We start from the raw sequence: 12,269 nt of genomic DNA on the forward strand, positions 1-12,269 counted from the left end.
CTGTACAGCAATCCGGGCAACAGAAGCAAAAAACGATCGCTCAAACAGAAGTCGCTCGCTCGCTGAACAGCAATATCAACGAAAATGTCGAATTCCTCACACCATCATGCTTCGTCTTCTACTCGCCATTCGCGAGCCATGTCCGACAGTCGTAGTAGCAGTAGTCCCGGCATTTGCGCTCGCACTTGCGCTCTTGGCCGCGGCAGCAGTGACCGTAGCTGGTGGCGTTGCTTTTGGTACACTGCTATGCCTTCTGTGAGCCGCAATAACCCTTCCGCCGACCTTGCCACTCGTCGATGACGAATCGTCCACACTTGCTGGAGAGCTGGATTCTTTGAAGTCGTACAGGTCGAGCTCTTCCAGCCTCTTAGTCGCAGCGTCAACCTGGTCTGGAGGCGGACTGATCCTCTTATCTAAAGCTTCGCGTCTTTTCCTAGAATTCGCGAGTAGAGTCGAGATGGAGTCCGCTGTGGATGAGCGTGGGGAGCGGGGTATGACATCGATGGATTCTCCAATGTCGCCCAAGAGACCAGCCGAAGATCGGGCAGGCGATGCACGAGGTGAAGGGCGTGGAGAGATGTGTGGCCGGTCGTCAGTTGTAAGATGCCGAAGTGGTGAGCCCATGCTCTCTCTGCTGAGACTGCTAGTATGCGGGAGGCCGCCCCATGACGAGTCGTCTGCGGCTTCTTCTTTAATCTTCACAACACCCGAGCCTGTTCTCTTGGTCGTAGTAGATGTGCTCATGACTCGTCGCGGATCTTGCAGGCCAGATATGGCGTCTGCCATCTTCTTGTCAGGTCGACGCATCTTCGCCACGAGCGACGGCTCAGCATAATTTACTGCTGATCGTGCCCGCCGCGAAGGTCGCTGGCTGCCTTCTGTGGTGTTGCTGATCGACGAGAGGTCCGCCGGCGGAGGTGTATCGCGACCTCCATTCTTCTCAGACGGCTGGGACGTAGCGGGCGAGAAGACATCGAAATTGGCTGGCGTTTCGGGTATCACCTCAGTAGAGGAAGGTCGAGATGGAGCGATTTCTGCTATCGCTGGTGCATCGTCGTCATGAGGAGCAGGGACCGGAATTGCTGACATGGATGATAGCCTTCGACTGCTGCGCGATGGTGCACGCTCACGCTCAATGGTAGGCTTGGAGTCGACTGGCTTCCTCAGATCCTCTTGCACTGGCTCCGTCGCTCTGCGAGTAGTCTTGACAGGCGACATATTGGTGCTCTTGTCGCCAAGAACCCTCCTTCCTGGCTTCGTGGGCGACGACGGCCTCTCAATGTACTCCACAGGTGGTTTGATCGCGACAGTCGGTATTTCAGTCTCCTCGGGTGCTGGTTGCGTCGCAGAAGGTTTTCTGCTGAACGTGAAGTCTCCCTGCGCAGGCGGCTTTATGGGCTTGTCATTATCACGATCAGACAGTTTCCTCTTGGCACCTGTCTTCAGTATCGTAGTTGGGGCATCATCAGTCTTGTCGGGACTATGTGCCAGAATTGAAGATCTCCTTGATTCCCGTGGTTGCGATGGATCCTTTCTCTTCCGGCGTGTTTCGAGGTTGATAGATGGAAGAAGCTCCTCCACTTGGTTGCTACTGTCCTCTGGTTCCACAGGGTCTTCCTGGCTCAGCTTTGGTAGGTCGTCAAAATGCGCAACAGGCGGTGGCCCCAGATCTGGACTCCCACTCGCGGTACTGCCTCCGCTAAGACGGATCTCCCTGATCTCCAGCTCCTCGAGAGTCCGTCTTGGAAACATCTTATTCTCGGTGATAGTCGGCATTTGCGTATCTTGCATGAGCTCGGCCAAGGGTTGTCTCTCGCGATACTGTTGTCTGCTCGGGCTGAGGATGCGAGCTTTTTCGGGCATGTCTCTTTCCTCGACCGCATCACCACCCTCGTCGATGCCATCTACCAGCCCGCTGAGTTCTGCCAGCTTCGCCTTCAGGTCCTGCTTGACTCTCCTTGCCGCAGCGCTGCTCGCCTGCATCCGCGCGTCGTACAACTCATTCTGTAGGCTGAGCACCTGTTCCCTCAAATCTAAATTATCGCTCAGCAGCTTGCTGACTTCCAGCTCCAAGCTTCGGATGCGGAGGGATTGTGTCGAATTGTTCTTTGCGAGTTCGCGATTCTGTCGGATAAATCTGCGTTTTACTTCGGCAAAATCAGCTGCTGGCGGCAAGTTGTGTGGCTTCGATTTCGTGCGCATTTCATCGCGTTGAAATGTGTGTGGCTGGGGGCGTCAGCACGACGAGGACGACTTACAGACTTCAACACTCTCTGCTCCTGCAGCACCAACGCCCGCGACCAGACTCGTCGCTGTCGTCGGAGCAGGTGCAATGGGCGGCTCGTTCAACCGCGCCATGCACGAAACTCGCGCGTGCGCCCGCGCGTATGAGATGATCGATTGTGCGAAATTCGATATCGGTGGTAGTGATGGTGGTGCGCAAGGTCGCCAGAGGTTCTCGGGTGGATATCCAGACTTCCAGAGGAATACGACAGGCGCAGCAATCGCAAATTGTGTATCGAGTCCTCGTGTAACCTTATCGTGCAGCTCCTGCCGTGTAAACAGATGCGCGTTGTGAGGAGAAACAGGAAGCTTTCTCGCTAGCTGCGGCTCTGCCCGCCCGAGACGAAACGCTCATCGATGGAACGCGTTCCTGGGCGCAAACGCGGGAAGGGTCTTCTATGCACCCACTTCGACACAACGCGCCGGTACGCAACGATGTCATACGCACCACGACCGACGTCCGGCATGATGCGCCCGTCCTCGGGCTTGGGCGGGCACGGGTCGACGAACTCGCAGTCCTCCGTCATTCAATCGCGCATCAACGAGAAGAAGTTGGAATTGGAAAGTCTGAAGCAGCTACGCGATCTTTCCGCTGGTCTGGCAGGACAAATGCAGCAATTGGAAGAGAGGCTGGCCACGCTGAGCAATGGCACGGAAGCTGTGGCTGCGGTGATGGCGAACTGGAACACTGTGCTCAGAGCGATACACATGGCTAGTGGTATGCTGCGTCTCGTATTTCTATCTATTCATGTGTTGCTGATACTGCCGTAGCTGCTATCCCGAAGCCAAAGGAGGCCGACGAGCAACAGCAGACGGAACCGAACGCAGAGCCGCAGCTTCCACAGACGTTGGTCCGCATCCCGATTGAGCAGGCTGAACATGCGAAGAAAGCGATGCAGGAAAGCCAGGCCGGTGAATGAACTGCTGCGGCGCCGAACGGACTGATATCGTCTGTCCTCAACTTTTTCCACCTACGCACGGCCAGCCTTTCTCAGCAATCGAAACCGAGGTAGTGGTGTTACCTGCTGCTGCTGCGCAATGACGCAGACCATGTTCGAGAAGCACACAACCACGCTGCCGAAAAAGCTGAATGGTGCTACCACCTAGCCTAGACATACCGAGAAGCCAGCGTCCTGGTCTGCAAAATCTACAGGCTGGTAGAAGTACCAGTCTCGTGTCTTGCACGAACCCCTCGGGCAGCTCCGAGGGGTATACGTTACGATGCCACGCCCGTGTGGACAGACTGCCTTAGCAAGTCGATTGCCTTGGTAATGATGTCCGGATAATCTCATAGAAGATGACCAGAATAAAGAGAATATCCTCCGAATGAAAACCTCATCCTCAGCCCTCGCTCTTGTTCTTTCCCTTTCCTTTGTATTTCGGCTGCCTCTCGTACGCGTTCGGGCTCGGCTTCCTATCTTTCGCACTCCCTTCTCCCTTTTCATGATCATGATCGTGCTTGCCTTTCCTCCCTCTTTTGCCACCGTCTCCAGCTCTCCTCGCTCTGCTCAAATCGGGTTCGGAGTCGCTATCGTCGTCCGAGCTGGAGGAGGAATCACTGTCGCTGTCGCCAGGTTCGTGAGGTTTGTGGTAGATACAGCAAACTTTGGAGCTCTTCTTGCCCATGCCTTCGTTGTCAATGACATCTTCAGCCCATTGTACGCGTGGGCCTGTCCCAGATGCGGGTGACGCGCCTCGAAGGCGAAGTGTAGCAGACGGCTGCGAGCTGGAAGTTGCGGTGATCGTTTGGCTGCCCGATGTAGGTGTCGCTGTGCCAGACCGAGAGCCTGCAGCGGCGAGATGTGTTTGGGGATGGGGAGCCATGTTTGGATGTATCTCGCGATTACTGTGTGTCCTGATTGGGATTACGAGCACACACACGTTCTGAGGTCGTAGGTAGACATGAGCAGGCTGTGCTCGCGCAATGTCGGATAGATGATGTAGGCAGGAGGGAACCTTTGTTCGCAGCAAAAGTGACGCCGTTGCTGCAGGGCACGTGGAAGAGCAAACCCCGCCGCCAAATCGAATCGACTAGAGCCGCCTTGGGACAGCCACCTGCAGCAGACAACCAAGCTCGCTCTCCCAGCAACACTGACAACACCGCGCTGCTGCTTCTGCGACTGCTCAGAGTGTTACGGCGGGTCTTTGCACAATCTATTCGGCTTCGAGTCGGCCGCTTTGTCATCGTGGCAGCGCGCGCAGTGACGCTTTCCACTCCTCTCCACGCACGCTAGCACGCGGCACCCGCCACTTTGGCCAGCCAGAGCACAAACACGCCCACCTCTCTCGCACACTAACAGTGCAGAGCTTTCCACTCAACACCGCTCCCAACACCGACAGGCTCCTCTCCTTCACGTGCACCACCACCGCAATTCACTATCCCGCCCGCCGCTGTCACAGCTGCATGAACCCCGCCTAGCCACCCTCCAAGCGGTCTGCGCGTTCATCTTTTCAGAGCACCCGCCTGCTTGCGAGACACCCAACACCGAACTCGAGTGGTGACCACCACACCCGGCTACAAACATGGCGACCACAATCGAAGAGCTCGACGCCACGGTGCGCGCCTTCTACGAGGGTCGTGGTGACCAGCAAAAGGCGGCACAAGCCTCACTCAATCAATTCAAAGAGAACCCCGATGCCTGGCTCATGGTCGACCAGATCCTCGAAAAGGCGCAATACCCTCAGACTAAGTACCTTGGGCTGCAGGTGCTCGACAACGTGATCATGACGCGGTGGAAGGTGCTGCCGCGAGACCAGTGCATGGGCATCCGGAATTTCGTCGTCAACGTTATCATCCAACAGAGCAGCTCGGAGGAGAGCCTGAAGAAGGAGCGCGCATTGCTCAACAAGCTCAACCTGACACTGGTCAGCATTCTCAAGCAAGAGTGGCCGCACAACTGGCCCACCTTCATCAACGAAATCGTCACATCATGCCGTAGCAGCCTTCCCATATGCGAGAACAACATGGCCATTCTGCGATTGTTGTCAGAGGAAGTCTTCGACTTCTCAGCGGAGCAGATGACGAGTACCAAGACGCGCCAGCTCAAACAGAGCATGTGCGACGAGTTTACCAGCATCTACCAGCTCTGCTCTGAGATTCTACGGACCGCAGACCAACCCAGTCTGATCAAGGCCACACTCGAGACGCTGTTGCGCTTTTTGAACTGGATCCCACTCGGCTATATCTTCGAGACCCCACCCGGTACTCAAATGTCGCTGATCGAGCTCTTGCGCAGCCGTTTTCTCGAGGTGCCTGAATTCCGCAACATCACTCTCAAGTGCTTGACCGAGATTGGCAGCCTGCAGACCGAGCAAAACTGGAACGAAAAGCTGGTGGAAATGTTTACTGAGACGCTTACCACCATCTCCAAGATCATTCCTCTTACGTTAGACCTCAAACAGACGTACGCTTCTTCAAACGGCAGAGACCAAGAGTTTGTCCAGAATCTCGCACTCTTCCTGTGCAATTTCTTCAGCAATCACCTCAGCCTCATCGAGGCGTTACCGAATCGAGACTTCTTGATTCATGGCCACTTCTACCTCATTCGGATAAGTCAGATTGACGATCGCGAGATCTTCAAGATCTGCCTCGAGTACTGGACGAAATTGGTGTGTGAGCTGTACGACGAGATGCAGCAGATCCCCATCACAGAGATGAACCCACTCATCAACATGAGTGGGATGGCGAATGGAGGCGGCGCGATGAATCCACAAATCTTGGCTAACTACCCACTTCGTAAGCACAAGTACACCGATGTGCTCTCCAACCTGCGACAAGTCATGATCGAGAAGATGGTCCGACCTGAGGAGGTGCTCATTGTGGAGAACGATGAAGGAGAGATTGTGCGTGAGTTCGTCAAGGAGTCGGACACGATCCAGCTCTACAAGACGACGAGAGAATGTCTAGTGTTCCTGACACATCTTGACGTCGTCGACACTGAGCAGATCATGTCCGAGAAGTTGGCGCGACAAGTCGATGGTACAGAGTGGAGCTGGGCCAACTGCAACACGCTCTGCTGGGCTATTGGTTCGATCTCAGGTGCCATGAACGAAGAAACCGAGAAGCGTTTCCTTGTCACTGTCATTAAAGACCTGCTGGGACTTACGGAAATGAAGCGCGGCAAGGACAACAAGGCTGTCGTGGCATCCAACATCATGTACATTGTTGGACAGTACCCACGATTCTTGAAGGCGCACTGGAAGTTCCTCAAGACTGTCGTCAATAAGCTTTTCGAATTCATGCACGAGACGCACGAGGGTGTGCAGGATATGGCTTGCGATACGTTCATTAAGATTGCTAACAAGTGCAAGCGGCATTTCGTCATCCAACAGCCTGGCGAGACAGAACCGTTCATCGATGAGATTGTCAAGACCATGCGCAAGATTACCTGCGATCTGTCTCCCCAGCAGGTCCATACTTTCTACGAGGCATGCGGTTACATGATCAGCGCACAGGGCCACAAGAATACTCAGGAGCGTCTGATTGGTGAGTTGATGAGCTTGCCCAATGCTGCGTGGGACCAGATCATCCAGTCAGCCCACCAGGACCCGAGCATATTGCAGAATGCCGAGACGATCAAGGTCGTCGGCAACATCATGAAGACAAACGTTGCAGCTTGCAGCAGCATCGGAGCATACTTCTACCCACAAATTGGCCGGATCTACATGGACATGCTCACCATGTACCGCGCATCATCACAACTCATCGACGAGGCCGTGCAGCGTGATGGCAACATCGCCACCAAGATGCCCAAAGTGCGAGGTCTGAGGACCATCAAGAAGGAGATCCTGAAGCTCATCACGACCTATGTCGAGAAAGCAGACGATCTGGAGATGGTGCACACAACGCTGGTGCCTCAGCTGCTTGAAGCCATCCTCCTCGATTACAAGAACAACGTGCCAGATGCACGCGAGGCGGAGGTCCTGGCAGTCATTACTGTCTTGATCACGAAACTTCAGGTACGTTGGACCCAGGCTACCAGCAAATACATGATCGTACGCGCACTCGCGACGACAGGTAAGCTCGACGACGCTAACATGACCCCACAGGGCATGATGACCGAACAAGTGCCTGCAATTCTCGACAATTGCTTCGAATGCACTCTCGACATGATCAACAAGGATTTCTCCGAATACCCAGAACATCGCGTTGAGTTCTTCAAGCTGCTGCGTGCGATCAACCAGCGTTGCTTCCCGGCTCTCATCAAGCTCGATCAGGCTCACTTCAAGCTCGTCATTGACAGCTGCATGTGGGCTTCTAAGCACGACAATCGTGCTGTCGAGGGCGAGGGTCTCAACATGTGTATCGAGTTGGTTGAGAACATGGCGAACCACACCGACCAACAGACGTGCGATGCCTTCTTCCAGAGCTTCTACACGACGATCTTGCAGGACGTCTTCTTCGTCCTTACCGATTCCGACCACAAGGCCGGCTTCAAGTACCAGTCGATGCTGCTCGCCCGACTCTTCTGGCTCGTTGGCGCCAACAAGATTTCTCAGCCAATCTACACCCCAGACCAAGCTACCGCCGGCACCACCAACAAAGACTTTTTGCAGAACTTTGTCGCGTCGCTGCTCAGCAATGCATTCCCGAACCTGCAGGCCGCACAGATCACCAACTTCATCAAGCAGCTTTTCGACAGCACAGAGGACCTGCCCAAGTTCAAGCTGATCCTTCGTGACTTCCTCATTCAGCTAAAGGAGTTCGCTGGTGACAATGCCGAGCTCTTCCAGGAGGACCGCGAGAAGGCCATTCGCGACGCCAAGGACGCCGAGCGCGAGCGCATGTCCAAGGTCGGCGGTCTTCTCAAGCCTTCGGAACTTGACGAGGACGACTTGTGACTTGATCAAGAAGTGGAGTTGAGCAAAGGGCGGAGTATAGACGCGGAAAATGATGCATTGGAACAGTTGGGCTGGGTTGCTTGAATTGTTCGATACCTTTCATACATTCAATTGTGGAAAAAGAGCTCAAGAGAGCGAGGGCAGACACGCATGAGACGGCTGCACACGACGAGTGCGGTCAGAGGTAGGCTTGCGTGGTCCGAAACTTGCTCCTTGGTACATCTCTGGAGAGTGTGAAATGATGGCGCGCAGGCGAATCGAAGGGATGATACGAGATACATGCGCGCGATACGGCCGAACTATAAGATCAAAAGAAGAAAAGAGTTTGACGAAAGGGCATGAGACTACTGTAGCTGTCGTCGAGAGCGACAAGCTGTAGGAGATGTAGAGAGACAGTGTTAGATTTCCAACAAACAAAAAATAGCATAGCGCGACGATCGCGGAGAAATGGAAAGTTTGAAAGTGAACTCATTCTACTTTCGTGCTTCCTGCTCATGATTCTGTCGTATTCCGTACCGAGAACTCTTGTCGAAGGGGATACCGAGTGGCTTCGTGCGTAACGTGAATGTGGAGAAAGGGCCGGCTCTGATCGTCCTTCCAAATTAGTGCTAGGAGAAAAATCCTTGGAAGCGGAGAGATGATGGCAGGCAATGAGCTCGAGGGACAGAGAAGAGCACAAGGGAGCATGATGATTCCGAAATGTTGCTTTTCGAATGACACCAGGCGATGGGGTATGCAGTTCCTCCCCCTGTCTCCGCGCGACTTGGTTCTTGCGCGCCACTGTGTCTCCATCTCATCTGACCTACGCGATCTGCGACCTCTCGTAGAAACGCTTCCCACATTCGGGCACGTCGCAGGCCTATGGCTTGATGCCCGAATGCCTCCTGGTGTGTCTGTTCAGTTCGTGCTGATGGAAGAAACGCTCTCCACACCCGGTGATGTCGCGGACGTATGGCTTGATGGTGGCATGCGTCTTGACGTGTCCGTTCAAGTCTTTTCGCTTGTGGAAAGGCTGTCCACAAACGTCGCACACGTATGCCCTGTCTTCGTAGACACCGAAGTACTTCTGAATCTGCACCTCCCCAGTAAGGCCTATGAGGTGAGTCAGGGTCAGATCCTCAAAGCCGATGGCTGGTCTCTGTCGTCCCAGGAGACTATACATGAAGTTTCGTCTCACATCTGCGCTGAGTGCTGCCGTGATCTCCAGGCCGTCCTTCATCATCCTGTACACATTAGGCAATGGGGTGAGCAGACTGTGTACCTCATTCCTGTCGAAACGGATCTCGATACATGGCCCAGTTCCAGCTCTGGCATCGTCCTCGCACAGATACAAGAATTGCCTCCGAGCACGTCTTGTGTTGCTGATATAGCTGTTGTGTGGCAGGTTTCCCGTGAAGAATACCAAGTACGCATTGGAATTCTCGATTGTTTGACACATAGAGTCTTGGAGATCTTCGTGTACGTCCACTGGCTGTGGTTGCCTCAGAAGTCGCCCGTTCCCAGACGAAAAGCCGGCAGCTCTTGTGGGGTACTTGAATGGCACGATTTCGACGATCATACCATTGTCTTCTTGTAAACCAAAGCAGTGTCGAGCGATCTGTATCGAGGGCGCCTCAGTGCCAAACTCGTGTAGTAGAGTTTCGTCGGGGACGGCTGTGGACTTTCCAGCAAATGGGTAAGTGGTAGATGCTTCACACAAAGTTTGAATTGCCTGGTACGGCCGCGTCTGGCCACTCGGCAGCACTCAAAAGTCGAGTTGGATGGAGTCATAGGCTCAGCGCTTGCCGTCTCCGTGTTTATCGTCGTGAGCTTCCAGTGCGCTGTTGGGAAACCGAACAGCCCACAGCGATTCCAAAATATGGAGTCACGAAAAGTATAACGATGGTCACGAAAGCGAGCTGCAATCACTGCAGGCCATCACCAACGAGACGGGATAGCCAAGCGTGGGTTAGTCACATTATTGCATTTACAAGCTATCTCTGATTAGCTGTACATCGCCTCGCGCTTTGCTTTATTACCTCGAACGACATGGTTAGTACAAGACGCGCGGAAGCAAAGCTGTAGGTGAAGTTCCCCTGCAAGCCATCGCTGTAGGATAGCCAGGCAGGTTAACCAACTTCAGCTGAATCCAAGATCGTGAGCGAAGATTTCACTTGATGTCAGTAGCCCTTGTGTCGCGACTTACTGCCTCCAGCCCCAATCTAATCGTCAGTGGGATGCGTCTTGTGTTCTGGTGGCGTCGTCGCTTCTGTTCAGGCAGAGATCGTCTTGTAATTAGTGTCACCACTGCAGGCCAATCTCCAAATACGGGATAGCCAGGCAGGGTGCGCGTCAACTTGAGGGTCAAATACGCTCCCTCAAAACAGCGGTCAATACGCTCCACTGACTCTCCGGTCCTTCAACTGTTCCGGCATCGGTCCATTTCTTGTCCTGGCACCACTGTCGGTGTCGTTCGGCGAGAGAAGGGTCCAGTCCGAGGGTCAAATACGCTCCCTCAGAACAGCGGTCAATACGCTCCGCTGCGTTTCCGGTTCGTGAAGAATTCCAGAATCGATCCATGTCTTGTCCTAGCGCCACTGTCGGCGTCGTTCGGCCAGAGAATGATCCAGTCCGAGGGTCAAATACGCTCCCTCAGAACAGCGGTCAATACGCTCCGCTGCGTTTCCGGTTCGTGAAGAAATCCGGATTCGATCCGTTTCTTGTCCTGATACCACGGTCGGTGTGGTTCATTCGGAAATGGATCTGTGATGTGTCACACCTCTGCAGGCCATCGCTCAGTATGGGATAGCCAGACAGGGTGATCAAGATTTAGTGATCGGGATGCTCGTGTGTATGCATCACCGATGAAACGTCAATTCCGCCCACGGGATCTGCCTCTGCGCTAGCGCCAAGCTCCAGGTCGACTCGTCGGTATGTCCAGTGGCTGTGATGACCAGCCACGCACAGAGCCACGATGGCAGCTTTCGATTACCCGAAAGGCCTGCCTCCGAGCCCGTGCGCGTTGGTGACCCAAGCGACAGGGAGCTTCTTCAGGTTGGCGCCCCCGTAGTGCTGAGGAGTCTTCCCTTGGGCGACCCAATCCTGGGCTGCTTGCATGTGAGCGGCAGCAACAGGACGAGAGGTTCCAGCCAGCTCGAAGAAATGGTCTCCGTCTTTCCAGCGGAGGCCATATTGCTTAGCCCAGTCATGCACAGCTTTCTTGGAGTAGGCTATCTTTTGCTTGTCCCGAACCATGTCTCCGTTCCACTTGCAAAGCTTCGTGATCTGCTTTGCCATGCGCTGGGGGCCCTGCTGGTAGCGACTCTTCTGAAGCTGGCGCGTCACCTCCCCCGGAGTCTTCTGGGCAAGTGTCCTCCGTGGCGCCCGCGTCGTCGCTCCACCGGTTGCTTGGGCGGGAGCTGCAGCTGCCGGAGTGGCCAAAGGACCCACCCCTTGGTGGCCGTACTCACCCCACTGTCCTGCAGGAACGTACTGAGCGTTCACCTGCGCCACATCACCCTCTCCACCGAACGTCTCAGCTGCCCGAGGACCCGTATGGAAACCTAGTACCTCGGCGGCAGGTCGTCCAGGGCGAGGGCCAGAGAAACCAGCAGCGTTGTCTCCACCAGGCGCAAAAGTGGCCTCCTGCTGTGCATTGACCGGTTGTGGCTCGGTCAGATTGGCGAGGGCGGAGCGATCCTGAAAGTTTGCTCCATGGACAATGGGAGCATTGACCTGCTGGGTTGCAGGTAAGCTTGGCGTGACCAGGGCTCTGAGGTCGGCAACATTTCCGTCGAAGGCAGGATAGTTTTGCCTTTGCATCGGCGGTTGCAAAGGCGCGGCTGCCTGGTCGAAATCGAAGTCGCCAGGCGGAAGTTGACGAAGGCACCGTTCACATGGCGCGCGGGTAACGTCCGACAACTCCCGCATGCAATTCCAGCAGCAGGGTTTGACGTCTGCGAAAAAGTCCATCTCTGCTGACATTTTGTGAGGTTCTGACTACCTCGATCCGACTTGCTTGGCGTGGTGTTGGTTGAAGCCTTGGAGAGTGTGTTGAAAAGAGCTGTGGTGTTCGCTTATTCAACGTGGTCGGCTTCAGAAATCTGACTGTAATTCGACTGCCAGAGGGCGTGGGGACTGTAGCATATATTGTTGCAATGCGTCCG

At 54.7% G+C, this 12,269-nt stretch overlaps 6 protein-coding genes across 6 annotated transcripts; 2 read left to right on the forward strand and 4 right to left on the reverse strand.

The window, feature by feature from the left end:
* Window positions 1-96: 96 nt before the first annotated feature.
* On the reverse strand, window positions 97-2,202 carry RHO25_006774 (uncharacterized protein; the record flags this gene model as incomplete). Its single annotated transcript, XM_023597573.2, has 1 exon — window positions 97-2,202. The coding sequence occupies one exon, from the start codon at window positions 2,200-2,202 to the stop codon at window positions 97-99; it is 2,106 nt and encodes a 701-aa protein (XP_023453079.2).
* Window positions 2,203-2,718: 516 nt separating this feature from the next.
* Window positions 2,719-3,203, forward strand: RHO25_006775 (uncharacterized protein; the record flags this gene model as incomplete). The annotated part of the gene is made up of 2 exons (XM_023597574.2): window positions 2,719-3,001; window positions 3,055-3,203. 2 exons carry the CDS (start codon window positions 2,719-2,721, stop codon window positions 3,201-3,203), a joined length of 432 nt encoding a protein of 143 aa, XP_023452261.1.
* A 421-nt stretch (window positions 3,204-3,624) lies between these two features.
* Window positions 3,625-4,107, reverse strand: RHO25_006776 (uncharacterized protein; the record flags this gene model as incomplete). Its single annotated transcript, XM_023597575.2, has 1 exon — window positions 3,625-4,107. The coding sequence occupies one exon, from the start codon at window positions 4,105-4,107 to the stop codon at window positions 3,625-3,627; it is 483 nt and encodes a 160-aa protein (XP_023452260.1).
* A 699-nt stretch (window positions 4,108-4,806) lies between these two features.
* XPO1 (Exportin-1) lies at window positions 4,807-8,124 on the forward strand (the record flags this gene model as incomplete). Its single annotated transcript, XM_023597576.2, has 2 exons — window positions 4,807-7,242; window positions 7,333-8,124. The coding sequence occupies 2 exons, from the start codon at window positions 4,807-4,809 to the stop codon at window positions 8,122-8,124; spliced, it is 3,228 nt and encodes a 1,075-aa protein (XP_023452404.1).
* An 859-nt stretch (window positions 8,125-8,983) lies between these two features.
* RHO25_006778 (uncharacterized protein) lies at window positions 8,984-9,682 on the reverse strand (the record flags this gene model as incomplete). The annotated part of the gene is made up of 1 exon (XM_065602842.1): window positions 8,984-9,682. The coding sequence occupies one exon, from the start codon at window positions 9,680-9,682 to the stop codon at window positions 8,984-8,986; it is 699 nt and encodes a 232-aa protein (XP_065458914.1).
* A 1,409-nt stretch (window positions 9,683-11,091) lies between these two features.
* On the reverse strand, window positions 11,092-12,087 carry RHO25_006779 (uncharacterized protein; the record flags this gene model as incomplete). The annotated part of the gene is made up of 1 exon (XM_023597577.2): window positions 11,092-12,087. One exon carries the CDS (start codon window positions 12,085-12,087, stop codon window positions 11,092-11,094), a length of 996 nt encoding a protein of 331 aa, XP_023452259.2.
* Between the last annotated feature and the right edge of the window lie 182 nt (window positions 12,088-12,269).

This window comes from Cercospora beticola, chromosome 4 (assembly GCF_033473495.1).
Source record: "Cercospora beticola chromosome 4, complete sequence".
Lineage (NCBI taxonomy): Eukaryota > Fungi > Ascomycota > Dothideomycetes > Mycosphaerellales > Mycosphaerellaceae > Cercospora > Cercospora beticola.